Here is a 21702-nt window from a genome sequence, read left to right on the forward strand (position 1 = left end):
ATTGCTTCAATCAAGAGTTTGTTATTTTAAAATAGTGCTGGTATGTACTATTTACTCTGAAGCAGAAAGGAGATGAAGATTTCTGTTTGTAAGAGGAAGATGATTTTAGCAACCGTTACTAAAATCGATGGCTGTTTCCACACAGGACTGTTGAGATGAAGTAACTTCAGTTGGGGGGAACAGTGTGCAGACTTTTACTGCTTGAAGTATGACACATTTCTAACAAGACTTGGTAATGCTGGAAGCTGTCATTTTCCCTATGGGATCCGGTAAGCCATTTTAATAACAATTTATAAAGGGCTTCACAAGGGCTTTAAAGACTGGTAGACATTTTTCTGGGCTAAAACGTTTGTTTTATAAGCATGTTTAATGGTTTGTTACTCTGAGGAGTTGTTTTTATCTGGGAATTTTGATAATAAAAACGGCAGGCACTGTATTGGACACCTTTTTCACTGGGGGCCTTCTCTAGTCATAGGCAGAGCCTCAGTTTCGCGCCACTAATGCGCAGTTGTTTTTTGGGAATCAAAGCATGCAGATGCATGTGTGAGGAGCTCTGATACACTGAAAAAGCGTGCTGAAGGCGTCATTTGGTATCGTATTCCCCTCTGGGCTTGGTTGGGTCTCAGCAAAGCAGATACCAGGGACTGTATAGGGGTTAAATGTAAAAACGGCTCCGGTTCCGTTATTTTAAGAGTTAAGACTTTCAAATTTGGTGTGCAATACTTTCAAGGCTTTATGACACTGTGGTGAAATTTTGGTGAATTTTGGACAATTCCTTCATACTTTTTCGCATATTCAGTAATAAAGTGTGTTCAGTTTAAAATTTAAAGTGACAGTAACGGTTTTATTTTAAAACGTTTTTTGTACTTTGTTATCAAGTTTATGCCTGTTTAACATGTCTGTACCATCAGATAGACTATGTTCTGTATGTCAGGAAGCCAAAGTTCCTTCTCATTTAAATAGATGTGATGCATGTGATAGTGAAAATGATGCCCAAGATGATTCCTCTAGTGAGGGGAGTAAGCATGGTACTGCATCATCCCCTTATGTGTCTACACCAGTCTTGCCCACACAAGAGGCCCCTAGTACATCTAGTGCGCCTATTCTTCTTACTATGCAACAATTAACGGCTGTAATGGATAATTCTATTAAAAACATTTTAGCCAAAATGCCCACTTATCAGCGAAAGCGCGACTGCTCTGTTTTAGATACTGAAGAGCATGAGGGCGCAGATGATAATGGTTCTGACATGCCCTTACACCAGTCTGAAGGGGCTAGGGAGGTTTTGTCTGAGGGAGAAATTTCAGATTCAGGAAAAATTTCTCAACAAGCTGAACCTGATGTTATTACGTTCAAATTTAAATTGGAACATCTCCGCGCTCTGCTTAAGGAGGTGTTATCTACTCTGGATGATTGTGACAATTTGGTCATTCCAGAGAAATTATGTAAGATGGACAAGTTCCTAGAGGTCCCGGTGCCCCCCGAAGCTTTTCCTATACCCAAGCGGGTGGCGGATATTGTAAACAAAGAATGGGAAAGGCCCGGCATACCTTTTGTCCCTCCCCCTATATTTAAAAAAATGTTTCCTATAGTCGACCCCAGAAAGGACTTATGGCAGACAGTCCCTAAGGTCGAGGGGGCGGTCTCTACTTTAAACAAACGCACTACTATCCCTATAGAAGATAGTTGTGCTTTCAAAGATCCTATGGATAAAAAGTTAGAAGGTTTGCTTAAAAAGATGTTTGTTCAGCAAGGTTACCTTCTACAGCCAATTTCATGCATTGTTCCTGTTACTACAGCAGCGTGTTTCTGGTTTGATGAACTAGAAAAGTCGCTAGATAAAGATACCTCTTATGAGGAGATTATGGACAGAATTTGTGCTCTTAAATTGGCTAACTCTTTTACTCTAGACGCTACCCTGCAATTAGCTAGATTAGCGGCGAAAAATTCAGGGTTTGCTATTGTGGCGCGCAGAGCGCTTTGGCTAAAGTCTTGGTCAGCGGATGTGTCTTCCAAGAACAAATTGCTTAATATTCCTTTCAAGGGGAAAACGCTGTTTGGCCCTGACTTGAAAGAGATTATTTCAGATATCACTGGGGGAAAGGGCCATGCCCTTCCTCAGGATAGGTCTTTCAAGGCTAAAAATAAACCTAATTTTCGTCCCTTTCGTAGAAACGGACCAGCCTCAAGTTCTGCACCCTCTAAGCAAGAGGGTAATACGTCTCAAGCCAAGCCTGCCTGGAGGCCAATGCAAGGCTGGAACAAAGGTAAGCAGGCCAAGAAGCCTGCTACTGTTACAAAGACAGCATGAGATGTTGGCCCCCGATCCGGGACCGGATCTGGTGGGGGGCAGACTTTCTCTCTTTGCTCAGGCATGGGCAAGAGATGTTCTGGATCCTTGGGCCCTAGAAATAGTCTCCCAAGGTTATCTTCTGGAATTCAAGGAGCTACCCCCAAGGGGAAGGTTCCACAGGTCTCAATTGTCTTCAGACCACATAAAAAAACAGGCATTCTTACATTGTGTAGAAGACCTGTTAAAAATGGGAGTGATTCATCCTGTTCCATTAAAGGAACAAGGAATGGGATTCTACTCCAATCTGTTCATAGTTCCCAAAAAAGAGGGAACATTCAGACCAATCTTGGATCTCAAGATCTTAAACAAATTTCTCAGGGTTCCATCGTTCAAAATGGAAACCATTCGAACAATTCTTCCTACCATCCAGGAAGGTCAATTCATGACCACGGTGGATTTAAAGGATGCGTATCTACATATTCCTATCCACAAGGAACATCATCAGTTCCTAAGGTTCGCCTTTCTGGACAAACATTACCAGTTTGTGGCACTTCCATTCGGATTAGCCACTGCTCCAAGAATTTTCACAAAGGTACTAGGGTCCCTTCTAGCGGTGCTAAGACCGAGGGGCATTGCAGTAGTACCTTACTTGGACGACATTCTGATTCAAGCGTCGTCCCTGCCACAAGCAAAGGCTCATACGGACATTGTCCTAGCCTTTCTCAGATCTCACGGGTGGAAAGTGAACGTAGAGAAAAGTTCTCTATCTCCGTCAACAAGAGTCCCCTTCTTGGGAACAATAATAGACTCCTTAGAAATGAAGATTTTTCTGACAGAAGCCAGAAAATCAAAACTTCTAAACTCTTGTCAAGTACTTCATTCTGTTCTTCTTCCTTCCATAGCGCAGTGCATGGAAGTAATAGGTTTGATGGTTGCGGCAATGGACATAGTTCCTTTTGCGCGAATTCATCTAAGACCATTACAACTGTGCATGCTCAGACAGTGGAATGGGGATTATACAGACTTGTCTCCAACGATACAAGTAGATCAGAGGACCAGAGATTCACTCCGTTGGTGGCTGACCCTGGACAACCTGTCACAAGGGATGAGCTTCCGCAGACCAGAGTGGGTCATTGTCACGACCGACGCCAGTCTGGTGGGCTGGGGCGCGGTCTGGGAACCCCTGAAAGCTCAGGGTCTTTGGTCTCGGGAAGAATCTCTTCTACCGATAAACATTCTGGAACTGAGAGTGATATTCAATGCTCTCAAGGCTTGGCCTCAGCTAGCAAAGGCCAAATTCATAAGGTTTCAATCAGACAACATGACGACTGTTGCGTATATCAACCATCAGGGGGGAACAAGGAGTTCCCTGGCGATGGAAGAAGTGACCAAAATAATTCAATGGGCGGAGACTCACTCCTGCCACTTGTCTGCAATCCACATCCCAGGAGTGGAAAATTGGGAAGCGGATTTTCTGAGTCGTCAGACATTTTATCCGGGGGAGTGGGAACTCCATCCGGAAATCTTTGCCCAAATAACTCAATTATGGGGCATCCCAGACATGGATCTGATGGCGTCTCGCCAGAACTTCAAGGTTCCTTACTACGGGTCCAGATCCAGGGATCCCAAGGCGGCTCTAGTGGATGCACTAGTAGCACCTTGGACCTTCAACCTAGCTTATGTGTTCCCACCGTTTCCTCTCATTCCCAGGCTGGTAGCCAGGATCAAACAGGAGAGGGTATCGGTGATCTTGATAGCTCCTGCATGGCCACGCAGGACTTGGTATGCAGACCTGGTGAATATGTCATCGGCTCCACCATGGAAGCTACCTCTGAGACAGGACCTTCTTGTTCAAGGTCCGTTCGAACATCCGAATCTGGCCTCACTCCAACTGACTGCTTGGAGATTGAACGCTTGATTTTATCAAAGCGAGGGTTCTCAGATTCTGTCATTGATACTCTTGTTCAGGCTAGAAAGCCTGTAACTAGAAAAATCTACCATAAAATATGGAAAAGATATATCTGTTGGTGTGAATCTAAAGGATTCCCATGGAACAAGATAAAAATTCCTAGGATTCTATCCTTTCTTCAAGAAGGTTTGGAGAAAGGATTATCTGCAAGTTCTTTGAAGGGACAGATTTCTGCTTTATCTGTTTTACTTCACAAAAAGCTGGCGGCTGTGCCAGACGTTCAAGCTTTTGTTCAGGCTCTGGTTAGAATCAAGCCTGTTTACAAAAATTTGACTCCTCCCTGGAGTCTCAATCTAGTTCTTTCAGTTCTTCAGGGGATTCCGTTTGAACCCCTACATTCCGTTGATATTAAGTTATTATCTTGGAAAGTTTTGTTTTTGGTTGCAATTTCTTCTGCAAGAAGAGTTTCAGAGTTATCTGCTCTGCAGTGTTCTCCTCCATATCTGGTGTTCCATGCAGATAAGGTGGTTTTGCGTACTAAACCTGGTTTTCTTCCGAAAGTTGTTTCTAACAAAAATATTAACCAGGAGATAGTTGTGCCTTCTTTGTGTCCTAATCCAGTTTCAAAGAAGGAACGTTTGTTGCACAACTTGGATGTAGTTCGTGCTCTCAAATTTTACTTAGCAGCTACTAAGGATTTCAGACAAACATCTTCTTTGTTTGTTGTTTATTCTGGTAAAAGGAGAGGTCAAAAAGCAACTTCTACCTCTCTCTCTTTCTGGCTTAAAAGCATTATCCGATTGGCTTATGAGACTGCCGGACGGCAGCCTCCTGAAAGAATCACAGCTCACTCCACTAGGGCTGTGGCTTCCACATGGGCCTTCAAGAACGAGGCTTCTGTTGATCAGATATGTAAGGCAGCGACTTGGTCTTCACTGCACACTTTTGCCAAATTCTACAAATTTGATACTTTTGCTTCATCTGAGGCTATTTTTGGGAGAAAGGTTTTGCAAGCCGTGGTGCCTTCCATCTAGGCGTCCTGATTTGTTCCCTCCCATCATCCGTGTCCTAAAGCTTTGGTATTGGTTCCCACAAGTAAGGATGACGCCGTGGACCGGACACACCTATGTTGGAGAAAACAGAATTTATGCTTACCTGATAAATTACTTTCTCCAACGGTGTGTCCGGTCCACGGCCCGCCCTGGTTTTTAATCAGGTCTGATGATTTATTTTCTCTAACTACAGTCACCACGGTATCATATGATTTCTCCTATGCATATTCCTCCTTTACGTCGGTCGAATGACTGGGGAAGGCGGAGCCTAGGGGGGATCATGTGACCAGCTTTGCTGGGCTCTTTGCCATTTCCTGTTGGGGAAGAGAATATCCCACAAGTAAGGATGACGCCGTGGACCGGACACACCGTTGGAGAAAGTAATTTATCAGGTAAGCATAAATTCTGTTTCTTCTTATTGCACAAGAAAAATGGTGGCAGAGTTAGAGGCATAATTCACCTTATATTTATAAATTAACATACTAGTAAAGAGTGAAAACTTTCTGAATATATTAACACCATATCTGCTACTATTGTTTTTTTAATGACCAAACTTCCTCTACCACATGCGTTTGCATTTGAAGGAGCCAATCCTGGCTTGTCACTGGAGTAGATACAGCTAACCACAGTCATTTTGTTAGCAAATTGTGCATTGTTTTGCTGTTCCTTATCTGATCACCCCTGCTGAGGCTAATTAAGGTCTGATATGTTTCAGGGTCAGGTGAGTAGTATCTGCAGTATGCACTTTCAATTCTCCGAAATTAAAAACACATTATTTTCAAAATTAAATTACAGGGAAAAGGGGCAAAATAATCAAAGTATATTGCAAAGTTGTTTTACTGCATGTAAGAATTTTACAGATATGTAGCAGTGTTAAGCAGTGGGCACTTCCAATTCTGAGAACTGGAAAACCCATGAAAGGAGGCAAAATAAATAATGAAAGCAAATTGTAAAGTTTTTTTTTTTTTTTAATTATCCTTTAATATTTTATATGACAATGTGAGATGTTTTTAATATCTGTTTAACAGCTACTACTAGGCAGCCTATAAATAAATTAGCAATTTTGATAATAGAAATAAATTGGGAAAGTTGTATAAAATTGTATATTATTTTTAATCATGAAAAAAATGGAGTTAAATGTCCATTTAACAGCTCCATGGGGTTTTCTAAACATTATCCCGTTTGAACTTTAAAGTGATATTCTAGTGTTAAATGAAAATGCTCTATTTAGTTAAACCGTGTTTACTTTACTATATATTTAAAAGGATATGAAACCCAATTTTTTTCTTTCATGATTTAGACAGAGCAGCAATTTTTATCAACTTTCTAATTTACTCCTATTATCAATTTTTCTTTGTTCTCTTGGTATCTTTATTTGAAAAGCAGGAATGTATAAACTTAGGACCCGGCCCATTTTTGGTTCAGGACCTGGGTAGTACTTGCTTATTGGTGGCTACATTTAGACACCAATCAGTAAGCGCTACCCAGGAGCTGAACCAAAAATGGGCTGGCTCCTAAGCTTACATTCTTGCTTTTTCAAATGAAGATACCAAGACAACAAAGAAAAAATAATAATAGGAGTAAATTAGAAAATTAATAAAAATTGCTGCCCTATCTGAATCATGAAACTTTAATTTTGAGTAGACTATCCCTTTAACCCCAACAAAAGAACAAAATATTTAGTCAAAGTTGTGCACTTGTCCAACTGCAGATGAGGATCCAGCAGGTGAGACAATTAGGAGTGGGCATACATGCATATGCTCCAACCAATGACTGTATTCTCACCTGGAGAAGAATGTAGGTGTTCCGTGAGTGCAACGTTTGCTTTGTTTTTATTCAGTCAGAAGTTAAACACATAATAAAACAAAGGAAAGTATATTTTATGTATGTATTTTGTATGTCCCTGGGCCAGTGCAGTTTCACCTGGTACATTCGGTTGCCTATAGGACCGGGCGCTTACACTGAGGTAAACACAGTACCAGCTTCAGGGTACGGCTGTGTGCTGGTGTCATAATAAATATGCAGTTGAAATAAATGAATAAAATGGCTTTGTCTCGTGCAGCTGCAGAGCAGTTAATAAAGCAGCGTATTCCTCGTCTTTCTGCCCGTCTACCCGCACATTCAGCATTAGACCTGGCAGCTGCTGTCTCTGTTCTGCTTCCCTACATGGGATTTTACCTGCCGGTCATTGCAAACAGTGAATTATTCATTGCCTGCGCATAACTGGAGTAATCATTTGCCAGAACCTGCTCTACTTGTTAAATTGTTTTAAATGTGTTCTCTGTGAGGTCACAGATTTCAGCCCATGAGTCAATCTGGGATATCTCAATTGTTTGCATAGTTTTTTTTTTTTTGCATGCATGTCTCAGATCATGATTAAGTGTTCATGGCTAAACCCAGCCTTTTCAGTTGCATATATAGGGATTTTCATACCTTTTGAAATATTGAAGTGAAATCTTTCTGGTTATGAGTTAAATAGATCATGTCTTTGTTATTTGAGTCAAAACTGTTCATTGTTCAGACACCTTGGTCTGTTGGTATCCTTTGTTTAAAAGCAAACCTTGGTAGGCTCAAGAGCTGCAATGCACGATTGGGATCTGACTGGTGGCTACTCACATATGCCTCTCACTAGATGTGTTCAGCTAGTTCCCAGTATTGAATTGCAGCTCTGGTTCTAACTTTATCTTTGTATTTAACCCATTTGTAGTTTATTGATTGTATATAACACATTTAGAACATTTTTCCTTTTGGACTTTTATATCCTTTTAATAAAGCCATTATGTTCCATTGTCATCAATGTCAGAATCAGAATACCCACATACTTTACCTCAATGGCCTGACAACACCTTATACAGTTGGCAAAAATGAAGGAATGTAGATTTGTCTATTGCTTTTGCTGCAAGGTAAAAAGGACACTAAAGACATCGTTCATATGGAGTGTGCACTTCCACTATCAAAATATGCACAGTCTTTTTATATATACAGTTTCTGAGGCATCCTCTTCTTCTGAGCATGTGCAAGAATTCAGTGTACACATATATGCATTTTGTGATTGGCTGATAGCTGTCACATGATACGGGGGAAGGAAACTTGAACTAACTGAAACATTTCATAAGAAAATCTACTGCTGCTACGAACTTCTGACTAAGTGCTATTACATTGGCTTTATATTATCCATTTGATTTGATTATGCAATTCTACTGTATAACTTTTTTATAACTCTAGGGTTAATAGCTTGTCTCTCCTGCTTTGTTTTTTTATATTCTTTTTTTGGGATGCTGTAAACCAAACTCGCTCCTCCTTTTGATGCATATTCCCGATTTGTCTTCTTTTAGTTTAACTTCCACTGAGATCACAGAATCATATTTATTTATTTATTTTACGATTTTATGGAGAGTCGAGATTAAATGATAGCAGAGATCTGATTACTTTTACACACTGAGCATGCAATAATAAATGCAACCATTTGTCTAGGCAATAGCACAATCTTATAGCAGATAGGATTTTCAGATGTATTTATTTTTTACTCCCGTAGAAGGTTAATATGTAGCTAATTTGATAATTACTTCACGTACACTAATGACATGTTTAAAGTAATTTAAAGGGACACTCAAGTAAAAAATAAAATTTCATGATTCAGATAGAGCAGCAATTTTAAACAACTTTCTAATTTACTTCCATTAACAAAATGTGCACAGTCTTTTTATATATATATATATATATATATATATATATATATATATATATTATGTTTTTAGTCACCAGCTCCAACTGAGCATGTGCAAGAATTCACAGAATATGCGTTTATGCATTTGTGATTGGCTAATGGCTGTCACATGATACAGGAGGAGTGTAAAATGACATAACGGTCAGAAATAAAATTCTACTGCTCATTTGAAATTCAGATTAAGTATTTTTATTATGTATTTGTTTATCATGCAAATCTACTGTTTACTGCTCCTTTAATAACAAAAGAAAATTATTTTTATTAAACTAACCAGTCATTTCTGTCTTCTAGTTCCTTTGCCTGAAGAATATCCGAACCTTTTTAAAAGTTTGCCACGATAAGTTTGGGCTACGGAACAGCGACCTTTTCGACCCGTATGACCTGTTTGACGTTCGGGATTTTGGAAAGGTAAGAATATGTTTGTAAATTTAATGGTGAAGAAATAAACAGGCTGCCCTTTGTGCACCAAAGGGTTAATTAAAAGTCAATCCGATGGTATTGCCATCCAAGAGTATACATTTAGAATGTTGTTATATATAGTATTTTGGTGTTATTTTCAAACCAAACATCATCCTAGGTATTCCAGAGCCTCTTCATGTCTGTTGAGCACCTCCCTGACTAAAATCAAGCTGAATTGCTGATGTTCCAAATGCACATTGTTTTGAAGCAATGTAGATTTCAAGCTTTATATATCTACACTATAGGAATTTACATTTGGAAGCAAACTGTAATTTTTAAGTGAATCTTCATTCATCTCGGTAACAAAAATGACTGTGGTATTGTAAATTTAATTAGTATGTAATCCTTTTTTGGACAGAACCTTTTCAATATTCTCCTTTTTAAATTAACTCTTTTGAGGAATTTTAATAAGAAAATTGTCTATCTGATTAATAACATTGATTATAGTTAAAAATGTTCAAAGCATAATGTTGTAATTTTTTAGTATGAGTGGCCAAACATATTTTACATGCTTAAAGGGACAGTAAACAATTTTTATTTACAAGACATTTCTGTTGTCTTGCTATAGAATAACAACATCTTGCTTGCTGCATTTATTTTTGTTAAGCCAAACTCCACCCACAATTTGCCTTATTTAGAGGAGCAAATCCAGGCTTTAGTCTGCAGACAACAAGACTAACCCCAGTCATAATGTTAGTATAAAGTGGATTATTTTGCAGTTGTTATCTGCTGAAGCCAGTTAGTGAAAGATATGTAGCAGAGTTAGCCTTGATAAGTCAGCAGGCTACGTTCCAGGTATGACATTTTAAAATGCCACAATTTTCACAGCTAAATTGCATGAAATATGTAAGTATATTTCAAGGTAGTTTTACATATGAAAAAAATCTGAAGTGTGCTACTGTCCCTTTAACTATCGTCCACAACTGATGTAGATTAAAGTATTATTACACTGTTTGATGTCCCTTTAATTGTCTTTCCTATGTGAGCGGTCACTAAGTCTGTGTTATGCACTTTGGGTAATGGTGAACAAATATATTATTTGTTTGAGCGGACATTTTTGTATAAAAATATAATGTGCAGTTTAGTATTTGTTTACATTATGCAAAGGGTTTGGAGTGGTATTCTTCATCAATACCACTCCATGTTAGAATACAGCTGGTGAGCAGCCAATAAGAAGCAGGCATACTTATGTATTCTCCAATCACTAGCCATACCCTCATCTGCAGCAGAAGGGGTGTGTTCAGGAATGCAAGTTTGACTATGTGTTTAACTCTATTGAACTTTACGAAGTTATGGAGGTGAACTTGGGGACATTTGAATAAATGGATCATGATTCACTGCTTCTTTGTTTGGATTATACCTGCTCTGCTAAATTGTCTCTCTGATGTGTTCTCTGTTCCTCACCTTATACATCAGTGCTCTAATATGCAGTCTCTCAGCCTGCAGCCGCTGCTTCCTCATGACAGATGCTTTTGGTCTAATGGGCACAGCACAACGCAGCTAGCGAACAGTAAAAATACATCTTACCACGCTTTATAGTCAGCTGTAGTGCTTACTGGCATTAGATGTATGTGATCAACCTCACAGGTGTATTTATCGGTAGATTGGAGGGTATTTCAGGCATACAAAACAAAAGCCTTTAAATATTTTAGGATCCAGCAAAGTTCAGACGTAAAGAATAATATAAAGAGAAGAGGATTTACAAGTAGTCTCCATGTATTTCATTTTATATTATAGGGGCCATATGTGTGTTTACTGGTGATGATGGGATAGTGGTGATAGATAGATTGGTTATACAGTGATTTGTTATACCAGCTGCAGGGTTTAAAATGTATGGGAAATGGCTTTCTTATGCTTATTTTTGTACATGAAATGGCTGGTTTTGTTCTTTAAAACCACAGCTCATTAAAATGGGTTGAGCTTGCAGGCAAATCAAATCTCCTTATTTTATCACTTTATGTACACACAAACACGCTTCTTTATATTATCCCGGACTGTATCCCAAAGCTCAATACTTAGAGAGAGCAATTCAAAATGAACATTTTATTGCTAATTTATCACTTATCTCGCCTACCTCCCACTGGGAGTGTCATTTCTTCTGCTGGCTATATTTACACAGATTTCTATATCCAATACTTAAAGGGATATGAAACCCAATTTGTTTCTTTCATGATTCAGACAGAGCATCAATTTTTAGCAACTTTCTAATTTACTCCCATTATCATTTCCCCCCTTCTCTTTGTATTTTTATCTAAAATGCAGGAATATAAGCTTAGGAGCTGGCCCATTTTTGGTTCTTCACCTGGGTAGCGCTTGCTGATTGGTGGCTAAATATAGCGCTACCCAGGTGCTGAACCAAAAATGGACCAGCTCCTAAGATTTTCATGTCTGTTTTTCAAATAAAGATACCAAGAGAACAAAGAAAAATTAATAATAGGAGTAAATTAAAAAGTTGCTTAAAATTGCCTGCTTTATCTGAATCATGAAAGAACAAATTTGGGTTTCATATCCCTTTAAGTATAGAAACTTTCAGTATAGTTGGGGATACCACCGACAAAATCAGTTATTTCAAATGCTGATATAAATGTAAAGGTGTTATTTTAAAACAATTTAATACACTCTAGCAGGTAAAATGACTCATTGGGAACAAATTAAAGGGGAGACAAAATTAAGGTGCATATTTTTCCAAGAGGTGGTAGAGGGTTTTTAAGAATTCCTGCAATATATGTAACTAATTTCAGGAATATATCAAATAAGCCTTTTGTTGACAGGTGAATTGGCAGACTAGATATGAGTAGAGATCAAATGCAGTTGCATAAAACGTGTTTGAATCTGAAGCCTCAATTCTTTATTGATGTTACATTGTTTTTAAAATCCCCATATTTTTCTAAGACATTATTCTTTTTCATTACTTGAAAACTTTCTAAAATTTGTTCTTTAAATTTATTTGAAGGTGATTGCGGCAATTAAAGGACCGGTAAATACAGTAGCTTTGCATAATGATCAAATGCATTATAAAAAGACAATGCAATATCACTTAGGGGGATATTTATCAAAGCGTCAACTATGTTGCATTGGCAGGCGTCAATACGCTCACCAAACATCGCGGCCGCAGATCTGAATACGATCTCCTTATTTATCAAAAATGCCATAAAAAACACGCGCTACAAGTACGGTGCAAAGAACATCGGAAAGGGTGTTAACTAACAGTCATCGATGTCGCAGCTATTCTGGTTTTTCCCAACTTTATTTATACCATTTAATTACTGTCCACGAACAAGGACATTTCTCTTTAGCAAATTATTGTATATAGTGTAAATGTATTCTTTTTCTGAGCAGGGCTAATTGCTAATATAGCAAGTAGCGACGTATTTGGTGCAAAGTGGAGAGTGAATTATTAGAATTATTTTTAAGATTGGACATACTGTACATATTTTAGTATGTGTGTGTGTATATATATATATATATATATATATATGTGTGTGTGTATGTATGTATATATATATATATATATGTGTGTGTATATATATATATATATATATATATATATATATATATATATATGAGCTAGGAAAGGGAGGGCACTCTCAGGATTTATATACATCAAAGTTAGTTTATTTTTTATAACAACAACGTTAGAAAGTCATAAGGATAGGTCGACGTTTTGGCTTACATAGAAGCCTTCATCAAGACAGATGAACAACTGTTAAACGAAGAAGAAAAAATAACAGATTTAAAAACGCAAAACACAACATCAATACGTAATCCCACCACCTGCCTGCAAACAATTTGGTGGTGGGATTACGTATTGATGTTGTGTTTTGCGTTTTTAAATCTGTTATTTTTTCTTCTTCGTTTAACAGTTGTTCATCTGTCTTGATGAAGGCTTCTATGTAAGCCGAAACGTCGACCTATCCTTATGACTTTCTAACGTTGTTGTTATAAAAAATAAACTAACTTTGATGTATATAAATCCTGAGAGTGCCCTCCCTTTCCTAGCTCATATATATATATGTGTGTGTGTATATATATATATATATATATATATATATATATATATATATATATATATATATATATATATATATATATATATATATATATGTGTGTGTGTGTGCTATGTCAGAAATTTTTTGCAAACATATTTACATGTCCCTAAGTTCCTTTTTTTGTTCTAAACAATGTTGTCTGTCATATCTCTGTGTTTATTTATACCACTATATGAATATAGTGTAAATGTATTATTATTCTGAGCAGGAATAATTGCAAATATAACATGTTATCAGAGTATCATATGTATTTATTTGCAATCTATGGATATTTTAAAGGGATAGGAAAGTAAACATATTTTGGGGTTTCCTGTCCCTTTAAGAGCTGGGCCAGTTTTCTCTCTACACCTATCTAATCTCTCCTGATTGCAATCTATTTTTAAAAAAACAACCTTTACAGGTGTTATAAAATGGGCTGGCATATAAAATGACATTTCTTACTGAAAAAGAAAGTCAAGAGAAGGAATAAATACACAGACAATAGCATGTTAGTAAATAGGTGATTTTAATTTCTGCTGTATCTAATTCATGGGCTATTCCTTTGAGCTATCAGTTTAAGATTATATTGAATCAAACATCAATTTGAATTTTAAAATCCTTGTCTAAAATATTACACTGCGTGTCCTAATGTCAGCATCAATCTTTATCTTTAATACCAATTCTCTATTGTGTTGGTCATTTAGGAGTTTGCATCATACTTGGTGCGAAAAGTGTTGCGTCAAATATGGCACGAAGTGGAGAGTGGGACTTGTATTATATGGCTTAAACATGGTGCACATACATTTTTCCAAAAAATAAAAAGGAAGTTAGCTATGTTATGTTGTGCATTTATTTCATTTTTTCTCTATATCTATTAATGCGAAAAGTTTGGGGCAAAACTTTGCACCAAATATGTAAAAATAATATTGTCCCCTTGATTTGTAATGAGAGGCAAAGTTGTAGCATAATCCATCAGTAGTAATGTATTTTTCATTTTTATCCCTATATCTACTAGTGCACCAAATGTGGAGCAATTGTTTGATTTAGAAAGAAAAAATAAAGTTTCTAATTTACTTTTATTATGTAATATACTTAATTCTCTTGCAGCATCAAACATAAGCTTTCTTTGTTTTCAGACTCCCATTGAGTTCTATGGCATTCGTGACCTGATTGAAAACCAGGTACGCTGAGTCGGAAAAGACGCTAGCGTAACTGTAGAAATTTTGATAACTTTGTGAGAGCTTCAAATAGTGTCGAATAGGAGGGCAAATGAACACGATTCCGCTCAAATTCCACGGTTTTCAACTCGCAACGATGTGTGTCGGATTGAGATCGCGGGATCGTATGTTACGTCACAAATTTCAACATTTGCAGATGTTGACGCTTTGATAACTACGGCGGATCAATGTCGCAACAATTACGACGCTTTGATAAATATCCCCCTTAGTCTGAACATTAAATGAGAAGTAGATTTTTTTTTTCCTGACAAATTTCAAAGTTATGTCTTTCTTTCATGTAATTGGCAAGAGTCCATGAGCTAGTGACGTATGGGATATACAATCCTACCAGGAGGGGCAAAGTTTCCCAAACCTCAAAATGCCTACAAATACACCCCTCACCACACCCACAATTCAGTTTTACAAACTTTGCCTACTATGAAGGTGGTGAAGTAAGTTTGTGCTAGCTTTCTACGTTGATATGCGCTTCTCAGCATGTTGAAGCCCGGTTTCTCTCAGAGTGCAGTGAATGTCAGAGGGATGTGAAGGGAGTATCACCTATTGAATACTATGGTCTTCCTAACGGGGATCTATTTCATAGGTTCTCAGTTATTGGTCGTAGAGATTCATCTCCTACCTCCCTTTTCAGATCGATGATATACTCTTATATACCATTACCTCTACTGATTTTCGTTTCAGTACTGGTTTGGCTATCTGCTATATGTGGATGGGTGTCTTTTGGTAAGTATGTCTCATTTACTTAAGATACTCTTGGATATGGTTTGGCACTTTATATGAAATAGATCTGATGGCATCTCATCTAAACAAGAAACTTCCCAGGTACCTGTCCAGGTCCAGGGATCCTTAGGTGGAAGCAGTGGATGCATTGACACTTCCCTGGAGTTATCAACCTGCCTATATTTTTCTGCCTCTAGTTCTTCTTCCAAGAGTAATTTCCAAAATCATCATGGAGCAATCGTTTGTGCTGCTGGTGGCTCCAGCATGGGCTCACAGGTTTTGGTATGCGGATCTTGTTCGGATGTCCAGTTGCCAACCATGGCCACTTCCACTAAGGCCAGACCTTCTATCTCAAGGTCCGTTTTTCCATCAGGATCTCAAATAATTAAATTTGAAGGTATGGAAATTGAACGCTTAGTGCTTAGTTATAGAGGTTTCTCTGACTCAGTGATTAATACTATGTTACAGGCTCATAAATCTGTTTCTAGAAAGATTATCGAGTTTGGGAGACTTACATTTCATGGTGTTCTTCTCATAAATTCTCTTGGCATTCTTTTAGAATTCCTCGAATTTTACAGTTTCTTCAGGATGGTTTGGATAAGGGTTTGTCTGCAAGTTCCTTGAAAGGACAAATCTCTGCTCTTTCTGTTTTATTCCACAGAAAAATTGCTAAACTCCCAGATATTTATTGTTTTGTACAGGCTTTGGTTCGTATCAAGCCTGTCATTAAATCAATCTCTCCTCCTTGGAGTCTTAATTTGGTTTTGAAGGCTTTACAGGCTCCTCCGTTTGAGCCTATGCATTCTTTGGACATTGAATTGCTTTCTTGGAAAGTGTTGTTTCTTTTGGCCATCTCTTCTGCTAGAAGAGTTTCTGAATTATCTGCTCTTTCTTGTGAGTCTCCCTTTCTAATTTTTCATCAGGATAAGGCAGTTTTGCGGACTTCTTTTAAATTCTTACCTAAAGTTGTGAATTCCAACAACATTAGTAGGGAAATTGTTGTCCCTTCTTTGTGTCCCCATCCAAATAATTCTTTGGAGAGATCTTTACATTCTTTGGATGTGGTGAGAGCTTTGAAGTATTATGTTGAAGCTACTAAAGTTTTCAGGAAGACTTCTAGTCTATTTGTTAGCTTTTCTGGTTCTAGGAAAGGTCAGAAGGCTTCTGCCATTTATTTGGCATCTTGGTTAAAGCTTTTGATTCATCACGCTTATTTGGAGTCGAGTAAATCCCCGCCTCAGAGGATTACAGCTCATTCTACTAGGTCATTTTCCACTTCCTGGGCTTTTAAGAATGAAGCTTCAGTTGATCAGATTTGCAAAGCAGCAACTTGGTCTTCTTTGCATACATTTACTAAATTCTACCATTTTGATGTTTTTTCTTCTTCAGAAGCAGTTTTTGGTATAAAAGTTCTTCAGGCAGCTGTTTCAGTTTGATTCTTCTGCTTATAATTTCAGTTTTTTTCTTTTCTATTATAAGATTAAAATTTATGATTTGGGATGTGGATTAATTTTTTCAGCGGAATTGGCTGTCTTTATTTTCTATCCCTCCCTCTCTAGTGACTTGCGTGGAGTTCCACATCTTGGGTACTGTTATCCCATATGTCACTAGCTCATGGACTCTTGCCAATTACATGAAAGAAAACATAATTTATGTAAGAACATACCTGATAAATTCATTTCTTTCATATTGGCAAGAGTCCATGAGGCCCACCCTTTTTTATGGTGGTTATGATTTTTTATATAAAGCACAATTATTTCCAAATTTCCTTTGTTGATGCTTTCTACTCCTTTCTTTATCACCCCACTGCTTGGCTATTCATTAAACTGAATTGTGGGTGTGGTGAGGGGTGTATTTGTAGGCATTTTGAGGTTTGGGAAACTTTGCTCCTCCTGGTAGGATTGTATATCCCATACGTCACTAGCTCATGGACTCTTGCCAATATGAAAGAATATGAATGAATTTATCAGGTAAATTCTTACATAAATTATGTCTATTTCCACTCCTCTTGCATCATGTGACAACCATCAGCCAATCACAAATGCATATACCTATATACTGTGAATTCTTGCACATGCTCGGTAGGAGCTGGTGACTCAAAAAGTGTAAATATAAAAAGAACTGTGCACATTTTGTTAATGGAAGTTGTCTACAATTGCTTGTTCTATCTCAGCCATGAAATGTTCATTTTAACTTGTGTTCCTTTACCATTCCTATGTAGATATACATATTGCTCTGTATCTGCCTGTAAAATCTGTGCTTCTATATTTGTGGACCCAGCTGCAGAGCCACATACATCTTTTTCATATCTCTTCACGTTTGTTAGTCTGTAGCTGTTTGCAGGGGATGGAACTTCCTCCCTGTCGCAGCCCACAGTTACAATAATAATGTATAATTCATGTGTCCCGCAGTGGGCTTGCAGAAATCCTGCACAAGGACCTAATGAGGCCAGTCTTCCTGCCAAGCGCAGTCTGTCAACCCTGTGACACCTGTCTGCAGGAAAGAGGACAGCAATGAATAATGAAAAACAGTTTCAAAATATGGTCACTTTTTTACAGCAGGAAAAAAAAAGAACACATTTATCACACTTTCCATTGTTATTGGCACGTTATAGTGTTCTAGAATAGACAGTGCATTATAGGAACATGTAACATTAAAGAGAGAAAAAAATATTTCTTTCATGTAATTAACAAGAGTCCATGAGCTAGTGACGTATGGGATATACATTCCTACCAGGAGGGGCAAAGTTTCCCAAACCTTAAAATGCCTATAAATACACCCCTCACCACACCCACAAATCAGTTTTACAAACTTTGCCTCCAAGGGAGGTGGTGAAGTAAGTTTGTGCTAGATTCTACGTTGATATGCGCTCCGCAGCAAGTTGGAGCCCGGTTTTCCTCTCAGCGTGCAGTGAATGTCAGAGGGATGTGAGGAGAGTATTGCCTATTGAATGCAGTGATCTCCTTCTACGGGGTCTATTTCATAAGGTTCTCTGTTATCGGTCGTAGAGATTCATCTCTTACCTCCCTTTTCAGATCGACGATATACTCTTATATTTACCATTTCCTCTACTGATTCTCGTTTCAGTACTGGTTTGGCTTTCTACAAACATGTAGATGAGTGTCCTGGGGTAAGTAAGTCTTATTTTCTGTGACACTCTAAGCTATGGTTGGGCACTTTATTTATAAAGTTCTAAATATATGTATTCAAACATTTATTTGCCTTGACTCAGAATGTTCAACTTTCCTTATTTCCAGACAGTCAGTTTCATATTTGGGATTATGCTTTAAATTATCATATTTTGTCTTACCTCAAAAATTTGACTTTTTTCCCTGTGGGCTGTTAGGCTCGCGGGGGCTGAAAATGCTTCATTTTATTGCGTCATTTTTGGCGCGGATTTTTTTGGCGCAAAAATTCATTTCCGTTTCCGGCGTCATACGTGTCGCCGGAAGTTGCGTCATTTTTTGACGTTATTTTGCGCCAAAAATGTCGGCGTTCCGGATGTGGCGTCATTTTTGGCGCCAAAAGCATTTAGGCGCCAAATAATGTGGGCGTCTTATTTGGCGCCAAAAAATATGGGCGTCGCTTTTGTCTCCACATTATTTCAGTCTCATTTTCATTTGCTTCTGGTTGCTAGAAGCTTGATGTTTGGCATTTTTTTCCCATTCCTGAAACTGTCTTATAAGGAATTTGATTTATTTTGCTTTATATGTTGTTTTTTCTCTTACATATTGCAAGATGTCTCACGTTGCATCTGAGCCAGAAGATACTACAGGAAAACCACTGCCTGCTGGATCTACCAAAGCTAAGTGTATCTGCTGTAAACTTTTGGTAGCTATTTCTCCAGCTGTTGTTTGTATTAATTGTCATGACAAACTTGTTAAAGCAGATAATATTTCCTTTAGTGATGTACCATTGCCTGTTGCAGTTCCCTCAACATCTAAGGTGCAGAATGTTCCTGATAACATAAGAGATTTTGTTTCTGAATCCATAAAGAAGGCTTTGTCTGTTATTTCTCCTTCTAGTAAACGTAAAAAGTCTTTTAAATCTTCTCTCTCTACAGATGAATTTTTAAATGAACACCATCATTCTGATTCTTTGGACTCTTCTAGTTCAGAGGATTCTGTCTCAGAGATTGATGCTGATAAATCTTCATATTTATTTAAGATGGAATTTATTCGCTCTTTACTTAAAGAAGTACTAATTGCTTTAGAAATAGAGGATTCTAGTCCTCTTGATACTAATTCTATACGTTTGGATAAGGTTTTTAAAGCTCCTGCGGTTATTCCAGAAGTCTTTCCTGTTCCTAATGCTATTTCTGCAGTAATTGCTAAGGAATGGGATAAATTGGGTAATTCATTTACTCCTTCTAAACGTTTTAAGCAATTATATCCTGTTCCGCCTGACAGGTTAGAATTTTGGGACAAAATCCCTAAAGTTGATGGGGCTATTTCTACCCTTGCTAAACGTACTACCATTCCTACGTCAGATGGTACCTCGTTTAAGGATCCTTTAGATAGAAAAATTGAATCTTTTCTAAGAAAAGCTTATCTATGTTCAGGTAATCTTCTTAGACCTGCTATATCATTGGCTGATGTTGCTGCAGCTTCAACTTTTTGGTTGGAAACTCTAGCGCAACAAGTAACAAATCGTGATTCTCATGATATTATTATTCTTCTCCAGCATGCTAATAATTTCATCTGTGATGCCATTTTTGATATTATTAGAGTTGATGTTAGATTTATGTCTCTGGCTATCTTAGCCAGAAGAGCTTTATGGCTTAAGACTTGGAATGCTGATATGGCTTCTAAATCAACTCTACTTTCCATTTCTTTCCAGGGAAACAAATTATTTGGTTCTCAGTTGGATTCTATTATTTCAACTGTTACTGGTGGGAAAGGAACTTTTTTACCACAGGATAAAAAATCTAAAGGTAAAAACAGGGCTAACAATCGTTTTCGTTCCTTTCGTTTCAACAAAGAACAAAAGCCTGATCCTTCGTCCTCAGGAGCAGTTTCAGTTTGGAAACCATCTCCAGTCTGGAATAAATCCAAGCCTGCTAGAAAGGCAAAGCCTGCTTCTAAGTTCACATGAAGGTACGGCCCTCATTCCAGTTCAGCTGGTAGGGGGCAGGTTACGTTTTTTCAAAGAAATTTGGATCAAATCTGTTCACAATCTTTGGATTCAGAACATTGTTTCAGAAGGGTACAGAATTGGTTTCAAGATGAGACCTCCTGCAAAGAGATTTTTTCTTTCCCATGTCCCAGTAAATCCAGTGAAAGCTCAAGCATTTCTGAATTGTGTTTCAGATCTAGAGTTGGCTGGAGTAATTATGCCAGTTCCAGTTCCGGAACAGGGGATGGGGTTTTATTCAAATCTCTTCATTGTACCAAAGAAGGAGAATTCCTTCAGACCAGTTCTGGATCTAAAATTATTGAATCGTTATGTAAGGATACCAACGTTCAAGATGGTAACTGTAAGGACTATATTGCCTTTTGTTCAGCAAGGGAATTATATGTCCACAATAGATTTACAGGATGCATATCTGCATATTCCGATTCATCCAGATCATTATCAGTTCCTGAGATTCTCTTTTCTAGACAAGCATTACCAATTTGTGGCTCTACCGTTTGGCCTTGCTACAGCTCCAAGAATTTTCACAAAGATTCTCGGTGCCCTTCTGTCTGTAATCAGAGAACAGGGTATTGTGGTATTTCCTTATTTGGACGATATCTTGGTACTTGCTCCGTCTTTACATTTAGCAGAGTCTCATACGAATCGACTTGTGTTGTTTCTTCAAGATCATGGTTGGAGGATCAATTTACCAAAAAGTTCTTTGATTCCTCAAACAAGGGTAACCTTTCTGGGTTTCCAGATAGATTCAGTGTCCATGACTCTGTCTTTAACAGACAAGAGACGTCTAAAATTGATTACAGCTTGTCGAAACCTTCAGTCACAATCATTCCCTTCGGTAGCCTTATGCATGGAAATTCTAGGTCTTATGACTGCTGCATCGGACGCGATCCCCTTTGCTCGTTTTCACATGCGACCTCTTCAGCTCTGTATGCTGAACCAATGGTGCAGGGATTACACGAAGATATCTCAATTAATATCTTTAAAACCGATTGTTCGACACTCTCTAACGTGGTGGACAAATCACCATCGTTTAATTCAGGGGGCTTCTTTTGTTCTTCCGACCTGGACTGTAATTTCAACAGATGCAAGTCTCACAGGTTGGGGAGCTGTGTGGGGATCTCTGACGGCACAAGGAGTTTGGGA

The 21702-nt window shown here is 38.0% G+C and overlaps 1 protein-coding gene across 1 annotated transcript in view; it reads left to right on the forward strand.

Moving 5' to 3' along the window:
• VAV2 (vav guanine nucleotide exchange factor 2) overlaps positions 1 to 21702 on the forward strand; it is a 523802-nt gene that overhangs the window by 131568 nt on the left and 370532 nt on the right. The window contains exon 2 of the mRNA XM_053695707.1: positions 9273 to 9389. Within this exon, the coding sequence (XP_053551682.1) occupies positions 9273 to 9389 (117 nt within the window). The remainder of the gene's footprint in view (positions 1 to 9272; positions 9390 to 21702) is intronic.

The sequence above is a fragment of the Bombina bombina genome, chromosome 12 (assembly GCF_027579735.1).
Source record: "Bombina bombina isolate aBomBom1 chromosome 12, aBomBom1.pri, whole genome shotgun sequence".
Taxonomy (NCBI): Eukaryota; Metazoa; Chordata; class Amphibia; order Anura; family Bombinatoridae; genus Bombina; species Bombina bombina.